This window comes from Sturnus vulgaris, chromosome 13, assembly GCF_052056855.1.
Source record: "Sturnus vulgaris isolate bStuVul1 chromosome 13, bStuVul1.hap1, whole genome shotgun sequence".
In the NCBI taxonomy this organism is placed as follows: Eukaryota; Metazoa; Chordata; class Aves; order Passeriformes; family Sturnidae; genus Sturnus; species Sturnus vulgaris.
In genome coordinates, this window is record NC_142255.1 from 12661329 (window position 1) to 12672333 (window position 11005).

The 11005-nt window shown below is 45.6% G+C and overlaps 1 protein-coding gene across 7 annotated transcripts in view; it reads right to left on the reverse strand.

Annotated features, from left to right (window-relative positions):
• ZFAND6 (zinc finger AN1-type containing 6) overlaps positions 1 to 10568 on the reverse strand; it is a 36506-nt gene extending 25938 nt beyond the window's left edge. The window contains exons 1-3 of one of the 7 annotated variants that reach the window (XM_088172597.1): positions 9347 to 9419; positions 9196 to 9225; positions 7671 to 7761 (exon numbers count right to left, since the gene is read on the reverse strand). Coding sequence is in view for 1 of the 7 variants with exons in the window: in XM_088172595.1 (XP_088028721.1) it covers positions 3479 to 3480 (2 nt within the window). In the remaining 6 variants the exon portion in view is untranslated. Of the gene's footprint in view, positions 1 to 3162; positions 3645 to 7670; positions 7762 to 9195; positions 9226 to 9346; positions 9420 to 10441 lie in introns of those variants that run through there. The other 6 variants (XM_088172596.1, XM_014886322.2, XM_088172599.1 and 3 more) reach the window with 6 other exon arrangements.
• Positions 10569 to 11005: the final 437 nt, after the last annotated feature.

Below are 11005 nucleotides of genomic sequence, written 5' to 3' on the forward strand. Positions count from 1 at the left end.
CTCTGTTCCTTTCAACAACTGAGAATGAGCAAAAAAACCCAACATGATTGAGGAGAAAGAGTTTTTGCACTGTCAAAGCTTTGTTTTAGCTAATCTCTGTTTAGCTCAAAAGCCCTATAAACACACTTAGAAGAAGGGATCTGTTAAAAATATATCACCCCACCCCTTCAATTAAGGGCTGAGAAGCTTATGACACATCTGAGAGATCCAACAAGAACAGGGAAGAAAGACTTAATGTTCCTGATACTAAAGGTAATAAAAAAAAAAAAAAAAAAGAAGCAGGTTTAAAACTCCCAAACATGTTTCATGCCTCTGTTAAATGGATTTTAAAACAAGAACAAATCCCAACTATTTTTATTCCTTTGTAGGTCATGTGTAATTAACTGCTTATTTTCACAAAACCTTATTACAGTGTAAACATCACTAGGCAGATGATGTGCCCCACCCAGAGCGAGCTCCACACCACAGGACACACAACTATCTCCTAGGGAGCCCTTGTATCTGCAGGAGAGGGCTGCTCCTCAGCACCAATCTGCCCCGCAACAGCACCCCTGTGCTGATCACGCCTCCTCAGCTCACCCCTTTCCTAGAAACTGCAACAAAACCAATTAGAATGCAAACCTCACAGCTACAGCCAGGGTCAGGTGTCCCTTTTTGGATATCTAGGATGACATTACTCCTCTCTCCCTTCCCTCCTGCCTTGGGCACAGGGCAATTAGCAGAAATGATCCCTAAACCACTTGGGAAACAGGGGGAGGATGAGAAGGGGAAAAGAGCCAGTTGGGTTGGCTCCAGCCACTAGTCCAGAACAATTTGAGCCAGCCCAGTTGACTCTATCTGCATTGCTCACAGAACCCACTCTGCTGGGAGCGTGTAGGAGGCGCCACGTGTGGCAGAGAGGGCCCAACAAGCAGGAGGATGCAAAACCCACATTAGCCCACATTCCTGGTTTCAGGGTGGACACCAGCCCTTCCTAAGGCTCGGGGCTATTTTACAGAGATCAGCCCATGGCAGGCACACAGCCTGCTCCAAGGAGCACTGAACAGAACCAGAGTGCAGGGTCACCAAGCCAGCTCATGCTGGGCCACCCTCCTCACACTGGGCAGTGCCACCAGCAGCCACTGGACTCTAAGGCACAGATGTCCTTTGTCTCAAAGAGGGGAGATAAAATTTGGTCCTGCATTTTGTACACAGGGTTACAGTGGATTTCCAGAATCTCTTACTCACATCAGAGATGTACATTCCATCCTGGCACAAGAAGCAGACACATAAATCCCACAGCACACAACACATTCACAGTGTTTAAGATCTGCAGATGGAGCATGTGCAGGAGAAGGTTTTATGAACAAGAAATGCTGGAACAACCAATCGTTGTGCGGGGACAACACGGGTCCTGCCAGCAACGGCTTTCAATGCAGGCAAGAAACATTTGCTGTAGCCTGAATACAGAAGTTGTACAGCTGTGCCAGCAAAGTGGTATGTTTATCCTTTAGGGCAGATTTGCTTTCTACAAACAGCCTGCATTAGAACTGTATACATGTGGTGAGAGAGTTGAACATTTCACTCCTGTGTTGAATAAATCAGCAAAACTGGTCCCAGATAATACATCTTTCCTAACTAAGTTGGGGGCTAGAGGGGACCCAAAAAACATGACTGCTCAGTGATCAAGCAACAGGAACAAGTTGTTTTATGTATTCAGCTTTTATCTTGCTCTAAGAGAAACCACTTTTTGGCTGAATGTTTAATAGCACACAAACACTTTAGTTGGTCTCCTTCAGTTTCAGCAATATTAATACACATAATTATAAGTTCGGAGAAATTACAGCTAACTCTAGTACTCTTCTTGCCCTCACCCAATCTAGCCACTCAGTCTTAGGCCTAGCACCACATGGAAGTTAAGAAATTAATATCCAGGTATTTAAACACTTACATATCCTGGTCTTAAACCCAGTACAGGAAACCTATCCCAGCTCTCAGCTAAAAGACCATATATAGTCACTGCCATTCTAAAATAGTATTTTCAGGGTTTAAATACAGGACATTTAAAAATGGCATAAACAGATAAAGACAGCAAGAGTGAATTAGTAGTTCAGACCTATAAGCCACTGGTCCATGGCAAGACTCCAGTGGGTGTATATCCACTGATATATATACATAAAAGCAATCTAAGACCAGCATTTTGGGAGAAAACAGAATGGCTCAATGTAAAACTGAAAGAATGAAGTATGCTTTCAACATAACACTTGTTTACATTCAGTGAAAGGTCTAAGCAATTGCTTTCTGTGGTTATTTCAAAGACTGTTGCTCAATTTTTCACATCCATTCTTCTATCACCATGACTAATCATACAAAACCCATCAAACTTAAGACTCAACAAGTATTAGGGACACGAGTATTTCTTCCCAATTCCCAAGAGCAGCTGTGTATCAACCCAAGTGATTTTATAAAAACAGGAAATATTTGGGAAATCTATGTTCTTACTTCCCTAATCTGGAAGCCTTGTTCTGTATGTGGCCTCATTTAATGCAGAAAGGGTGACAATTAAAAGAAAGTCTTCATTCTCATTAGAACCCCCCTGTTTCCTGCTTCACCACTTCCTGCTCTCCTCCCTCTCACCCTATCCCATGCCACCCATGGCAATTCATACTTTTCCTGTTCCTGAAGCCCTTTCAGATGCACAAAGTGTCACTAAAAATACCATATATAGTATAACTGGTACAGAAACTGAAAATAGTCTTCCCTCAAATAAAACACCTGCTACCATCAGGCAATACAGGTTTCCAAAGAGATTCAGGTAATTCCAAAGGGAAAAAGAAAATTCTCCCCGCTTTTTTCATCCTCCTTGGCTGGAAGGGTAATAGCTACAACACAGAGCAGTAACACTTAATTTTTCCTGCCCATGTTTGTAATCAGAGCTCTTACAGACCCAGACACCCTATAAAACTGATTAAAATTGAGAAAAAAATTGCCATGTTTTACATAGTTTTTACATATCTTTGTTCTAAATGCTAAAGAACTGCGAGACATTCTTCTCATCAAGAACAAACACACAGACAACAGCACAGCAGCCTTCAGTGATACAACAAAGGACAATTTAAGACAAATGACTTGGAGCAAATGCTATCACTGAATAATCCCACAGCAGCTGTCATAATTAGTTACCTCCAATCTCATCAGAATCAGGGAAGTTAGAGTTAAAATCGAGCTCTTCCTGTAACATTGTGTAACTCCAAAACAGCAGCATTATCCTCGCTATTTTAGAATTAACATTTCTCCGTAAGATAACGTGGAACCGCTCGATTCTTCCACACCAGAACACCCGGTGCAAGCCGAGAGATGACAAAAGAAACTCGGTCAAGTTTGAGCCTCTCAGCACCTTATTTCCTGTCTAAAGAGCCCTTTTGTTCTGCTTCCCTGCATAAATGTTAATATCCTGCCATCATTAGAGAGCGAAACGACGAAGGAAAGCCCCACGCACATGAACTCCACTGCCCCGGAGGGCGGAACGACGCCACACGACGCGATTAGAACGGCAAAATTCCTACCACCACGATCTCCACAATTTTCTGTTCGCTTCACCCCAGATTAACTTCACTTGGAGCTGCACTTCGGCGCAACCTACCTTGAGCACGGGGCCCGCCCTCCCGCTCCTATTGGCCGAGCCGGCGGAGGCCCGCCCCGCCGGCCGGGCCGCGCCCGCTGATTGGCGAAGCGGCCTGTCCGTCACGTAAAGAACTTTTTCCTTGCTAGCAGGTTAGGCTGGGCGGGCTCGGGCACCCCGGGCGCGCGCTCTTAAAGGGGCCGTGCCCCGCTCCCGCCGCGACAAACCCGAGCCGCGGGCGGGCGCACCCCGGGACTGATGGCCGGGGAACGGACCCCGGTCGCCGCGGGGCGCCCACCCCACCCCCGGCACCTCGCTCTCGGACGGGGGGTCGGGGGTGGAAAACTGGATAACACCCGGGCGGGCTGGGAACGCTTCTCCCGCGGCAATTACACAACTGCCGCCTGCTCCACTTATGGGATAAAATTAGCTGTGGGTTTGGAGCCCATCCGCGCTTTAAGGGTGACTGGAGTTACCCTGGGAGGCCGAGCACTCTATATAAATTAGTAACCCCGGCTAAAAATACATCGGGTCGCCGGTTCCAAAGACTTCCACCCATTTAAAGCATGAGTCAGCAGGAGCTCCGCAGGAAGTGACTGTCTCCATCCCACAAGGTACCACGGCTTCTGCCAGAAACTTTTTGTGCTTATTCAGGCTTCACTTGGCTGAACAAATTTGCAAGATCCTGGTCACGTTATGACAACAGCGTTTCTCACGGCACAGCTTCCTCTCAGCATTAACAAAAACCCGTCTTTTAAATTAAAAGAGGTTATTTTTCCTTCGTGCAAACGCAGATGTGGTTCCCCACACAACTATCCAAGTGAAAAGATGAGTAAAAACAAAACAAGGCTTAACAAATATTTCACAAGTGCAGATAGGACACCTGGCTCAAGATGAACCTTGCCCCATTCCTAACAAGCAACACAGGGAAGAGCCAGAACACAGTCAGTGTTCCCTCCTGTACCCACAAGTATCATCACAGTTACACAAGACTCACCTTGTAGCAAGGTTGCCTTACGTAAAATATTTTCACGTGCTTAGTGTAAAACAACTAAAAATATCAAGCTAGAGGAAGATAAACCACTTGTCAGCACAAGCACATTTGGGTTGTTTTTGTCGTGTGCGAAGGCAGAGAGGAAAAACTTGTTCCTGGTTCTTGTCACCTTTCCTCTGCCAGTGCTGGAGCTGCCTGCCCTTCCCTTACTTCACCCACTACCAACACCACAAAACAGGGAAGTTTTAACTTCCCTAATACAGATTATAATAAAGTCCAAGGCAGTCCAGCACACTGTTTTACTGCAAAGACTACACATCAAGAAAATATTTACAGATAAGTGCTCCCTTGAGCTGTGATACACCAAAAAGAGCATAAAAAAACACCTTCAGGAAGGACATTTACTTCTGCTAAAACGATGAAATAGCACATTTTGTGTTACCTATTTTAAAGCAACCTATCATGCCACAAATCCAACTACAACTGAAAAGCAGCAATTGGTTGTAAGTTGATATGTATGAAATACTACAAGAACAGAATTAACAGTATTCACATAACTTCCCCCACCACACCTAAAATATAAACTGAAAAGAACCAGCCCTTAATCCTTGCATCTGAATTCAGTGCCATGTGAGAGCCAGCACTGCTGGAAGCTGATCTGGGGTCCCCTGAGGATAACTCATATTTGCATGACACTTTTTTTGACCAACCCTTATCTAAGCAATCAAAACCAAGAACACAGTTCACACAAACAAAACAGAACAGTAAAGTGTCCCTCAAGTATCTCAGTAACCAATCTTGGAAAGCTTCAATTTGGAGCACATTAACTTTAGGCCCATAAACACAGCAGCACAAGTCATATCAACCAAACTGCCAACTGCTAGAAGACATGACAAGCCTGTAACCAACACTGTTGTTGGGGTACTTTAAAAAGAAGAGGGGAAAAAAAACCTAAACCAAATATATTACCCCAAAAGTCTCCAGCTCTATTTGCTACCACAGCAGTCTCACCACCCTGTAATGGCAATGAAAAATAATTTTTATCATCAAACATCCCAAACTTCAGCTCGTGCTTCTCTCACACGGGCAACTAGCAGCTCTTATCACTACAGGGGAGATGTTCCATTGCTTTTCCTCCCCGCCTCTTCCCCCCACATGCCCTGCAGTCTGGCCAACTCCTGAAACCAGCTCTGGTGCTAATCAGACCCTTCCACCTGCCCTGAGTCTCTGAGCTGGCAGAAGTTTGGTCTTGCTCTGGTGAGCAAGAGTATGGCTTACCCAGAGCAGAAGGGACAGCAAAGCAAACTCTCCTCTGCTCAGCACTGGCCTCCCAGCTTTGCTTACCCCATCTCATTGAAAACCAAAACACACACACACCATAACTGTCCTAATAAGAAAGCCCCAAGAGTAATTTGCTCTCCTCATAAAAGTGAAGATCCCCACATTGTCTGTGGAGCATACAAACCAGATTCATGGTTGACCCTAGGTCACTGGACTAGAAATCACATCTGTCCCTAAATCTTGGCAATCCATGCATTAAAAAATTGCTATTTAAGTCATTATGCCATGCTGAAGGAAATGTAGTGAAATGAGATTTAAAAGCCTAAATTTCAGTCGAAGTTTCTGCAAAAAGCCATCTACTTTCCCTCTAAATACACGTGCATTCTGGAAAAATGACACAGGCACATTAACTCAGGCTCAAGTTAAGCCTTTGCTACTCTTACAATATCTGTAGCAATGCAGAAAAAACTAAAATAGCAGATTGCAGCTGCAAAAACACTAAGCAGGGAAGCTTTCACAGCAGTGTTAAAAAAAAAAAAATCAGTTTGCTGCCACCCAACCTTGCACTTGGACACCTAAGAGAGCACCTGACTCTCATTTGACTATGGTAATCATGGAACAGCTAAAAGGCCATTTCTTCTGTAATCTTACACATGCAGAAGACAGCAAGTTTGGGAGACTTGACAGCTCAAGAGATCAGGAACAGAGCCTTCCATCTGTAAGTCACCAGTTCAAACAGAGACAAGAATAGTAGTGATCAAAAGCTACACGTGATGGCTGCTCAGGGATTAGATGAAGAGAAGGTTACTTAATGTCCAGGTCCCAGCAGAGTAGTGTGATCAGTGTGATCACAAGAACTTTCTTCACTATTCTGCACCTGTTTTTTCAAATTTTCAGTCCTGAATCCATTACACCTCCTGGATTCTGTACATGTTAATAAGTAGCAAAGAAACTGATCTGCTGCATACACACACTGAACTGGCACTGGAGAAAAGGACTTTACCCTGTGGTTGTCAATGATGTCTGCACTACAGCACGTGCTGAACTTTTTATTATTATAGTTCAGACTTTTAGCTTTCCTTATTACTAGAGACAGCTTTCCAAGTAATATTTAGCTTCCCATGCCTTTCACACCCTCAGATGCTGTAATGCTGTTTAGAAACAATAGTTCTCAAACTTGCTGTGTATTTCTGAAAATATATCAATTTTTAAGTTACATTAGCATAGTAATTTCAGAACTTTGACATTTGAGAAATTACTCAGACAAGATTATTAATTTTTTTTATCAAGCCTAAAAAAACCCATTATTTCATGAGAGTCATGTCTACATAAAGGCAGTGAGGAAAAAAATCCCTATATGAAGAAATAAACATTCCTTTTCAGATTATGCATTATTCAATACACCAGTGTGCAGTCTCTGCAAAGTCTGCTAGCAGTACCTCCTTTCCAGCCTGAATTTAGTTTTGAAAGTCTGCAAAAGTACCTGGAATTTCCAGGCTGGATAAGAAAGATGAAAACAAGTTCAGAGTGTATGTTGGCTGAAGGTCCCCAGAGCTTGGGTTCATTGTCCTGCTTCAAACACCACAACACCACTACCAAAAACAATCTTCTACAGAAGCCCAACAGTACACAGTTCATAGTTCTTAGTAGCACATTACTTCCCAAGAATGAAATTGCTGATGAAAAGCCAAGATCCCTGAAACCTAGCAGGAAACTTATCCTCAGCTGTAACTGAGGCAGCCCTCACATACAAAGAATTCAACTTGCTATTCCAGGAGTTTGAAGAGAACATACCAGACTGATGAGATTTCAGTAATCTCGAACTTCTGAGATTCCTCTTGCTGCTTTCAATCCCAGATGTACTACTGCACTGCAATAATCAGATCTGGAAACAACAAAGAGGTGCACGTGGTAAATACAGAGAGCTCTGCTGAGCTGTCTGGACAGCACTACAGACACACCAGACAGACACATTCCCCTGGATGTTTTAGCAGCCATCTCAAACCACCCAAAGCTTGGCTGACTTGAGATATTATTAAAGTTCCAGCATGTTAAACCCCAACTCTTTGTATTTAGGCAATAAGCCCTTAACAGAATCATTTGTCCCTGCCCTGTGGCCCCTTGGCCTAAAGCTAGATATTCCTAACAGATCTCAATCTCCCAGCCACTGCCATATTGCTGTGCTTTGGGGTGGTTGTTGGGTTTTTTTGGGGGTGTGTGATTTGGTTGGGTGTTTTTTCCTTTTCTTTTTTTTTTAAATCAGAACATGGAATTGTATCTTGTACAGCTGCACAAACAAGGGCTCTGGTGACAGAGGACTACATCACTTGCTTCAGCCAAAGCCCTTGAAAAAGGATCTAGACATTTTAAAAGAGACTTCCTTGATATCAGGTATCTCTTGGGTGGAGCAAAAATAAGTATACTACAGTTTCCATTTAATTCAGCATAGTCCAAGTACATTTATATGTAATCTATAATAATCTTTTGAGGTCAAATGATGTATCTTGAATCTAAGTCAGAGCCCATTCAGTATTAAAAAAAAAGCTGCATAGCAATTAACTGCCAAGAAAATGGAACCACAAGTTTGTATACTTCCAATTTTCTCAGAAATCAGACTGATTAATATAGCTGTTGCAAAACTACACACTTTCACAGAAACAGGGATTACCTTTATCTGTAACCATAGCAACTTTTCAGTAGTTTGTGTTAATGCTACTCTCTCTGATAACTTGCCACTATCTCTTTCAAGCTATTTGTGTAAGGTTTTGAATGTGAGACCATGAAGTAACAAGTTGAAATGTAAACATACATTTTTCAATCACACTCCTGTAAGTATACTATGTCATATATGATGTTGTTAATTTTTGCCATAAATTCATGATTAGTCAAGAAGCTAAATAATAGCAGATTAAAATAAATTTAACATGATTCAGAGGTTTTAAAGAGAAACATTTTAACAGGTATTTTATGAAATATATACATGAGACAGTTTTTCCTGAAAGTAGTGAACACTATCTTGTTCTCTATCCACAAAGTAATTATGCCTCTGACATGCCAGAGACTTTGCTAATCAGTACCATAAGGAACAAAAATCCTCCCATTATGTATTTGTTCAGGCCAGGATAAATGTAAGTCAGATCAGAAAAGAGCCAGTCACTTTGTTCTGAGTTAGCTGATAGTAAAGAACAGGTGTAGATACCTCAGCACTACAAAAAACGAATCAGATAAAATTCAAAGAGTAAAGCTGTAATAGTTAAGACAGACAAGAAACAGACAAAGGAAGAAACTGACATATTTACTTCCTCAATTGTTGACTTACCATCATCCACAGCTCAGAAGAGGATTAGCACTGTGTGCAAAAAGTTATTTAAGATGACACAAGACAAACAAAAACATTTACTGTAAGTAGGAGGAAGAAGAGAATAAGTACTTCTTTTTTTTTCTCCAATGAAGTTCACAGGGAAGCTTACCAAGCTGTGCCATTCTCCTTTCAGTGTAGAGCTTGGCACAGTTAAGATGTGAGCACAGAACCTTAGAAGAGTGAAAGAAACTCGGCACACTCTTTGCTCCCTGTAACTCTTATGCAATGACACCTATTATAGGACAAGCCTGGACAAACACTCGGGAATGGACTTCAGAACACAACGGTGCGCTTGAAGTCAATCCATGCAGGAGGTGAAGTAACTACCACGGTTTTGCTGCATGCCTCCACATTACACCAGCACATATGGTGGAAGCTTCTGTAGCTCGTTGTTGCTGCTGTTGTTATTAGCAGCGACGTAACTGCCCTTTTTATTTTCTAAGGTTACCCAATCCTAACATCCTGTGGAAACATGAGTGGATGTTCACACCCCTTATCTATCACTCCAGGCTTTTGGCAAAGCCTAAAGAGGCAAGTTGGGTTAAATCTCACAGGGTTCCTGGGCGAACACCAAAACAACAACTTTTCATAACGCAAAACGCCAAAGTATGACAGACCGTGCAAGCGTTAACCCTCGGTTTAACCAGAAGAGTGGTACAACACCAAGTGCATGTTGATTCCCGAGCACCTCTGTCCCCACAGCAGCCAAACCCGCTGCGCTGGGCTCACCCGAGGGGCAGCGGGGCCCGGCCGGGGTGGGGAGCGCTGGGGCCGGCAGGGCAGCGCCGCCGGCTCCAGCCCGCTCCGAAACGCCGCGCTCCGTGCGGAGGGCGCGGGGCCGGGCCCAGCGCTGGCGGAGGGCCGGCTCTGCCTCTCCCTTCCACCCAAGGACACGAGTACAAACACCTCTGCCCCGGGATGGCTCCTGCGCACGCAGCCGCCCGCCGGGGGTGGGGAGAGGAAGACGGAACCACCAAAAAAGGCAGAGAAAGAGCCGCGGGCCCCGCGCCCGCCGTCGCCCCGCAGCCCCTCGCCCGCTGCGTGCGGGGGTCGGGGAGTACGAAGGGGGGGACCCTCCCCACAGCCCCTCCGCCGCTCCCCGGGGGCCGGTGGGCGGGCGGCCGCCGTCCCCCCGCCCCATGGCGGTGCGGAGCCGCGGCCGCAGCCCCGGCCCGGCCGCCCCGGCCCCGCCGCGCTCCCTCACCTGCGCCGGGCCCGCCGCGCCCGCCGGCCCCGCTCGCTCCTCACCAAACTTTTTTTTCCCCTTTCTCCGTGTTTCGTTGCCCTGAGAGTGACGCGGGCGGGCGCTGATTGGCGGAGCCCAGGAAGGGAGGCCGCGGGGAGCGGGAGGCGGCGCTACGGCCCGCGAGTAATTATTACACGGCGACGGCGGCGACGTGAACCACCGAATGCTATTTAAAGGGACAGCGCCCGCCCCACGTCCCCCCCCGCCCGCAGGGGTGACCTGAGGCGAGCGCAGCGCTGGGAGGGCGAACGGGCAGCGGCTGCTGGAGCGGCAGTGTCCGCTCTCCTGCCCCACAAATAAATTCATTTTGCTATGAAATACCCGTGGATGCGCCTGCTCCCTCCCCCTGTGCCCTTCAGGTCCATGAAGGGGAAGGTTTCTCCTCGCGGGGTTGCTTGCAGGGCTCGGTCCTTCACAGCGCCCTCGCCTCTGTGCCCTGTGGGAAGGCAGCGGTGGGCTTGGAGTCTCTTGTTATCTATAATGTCACCTGCTTGTTCGTGTTTTCTTCTCCTCTTGCAGGGC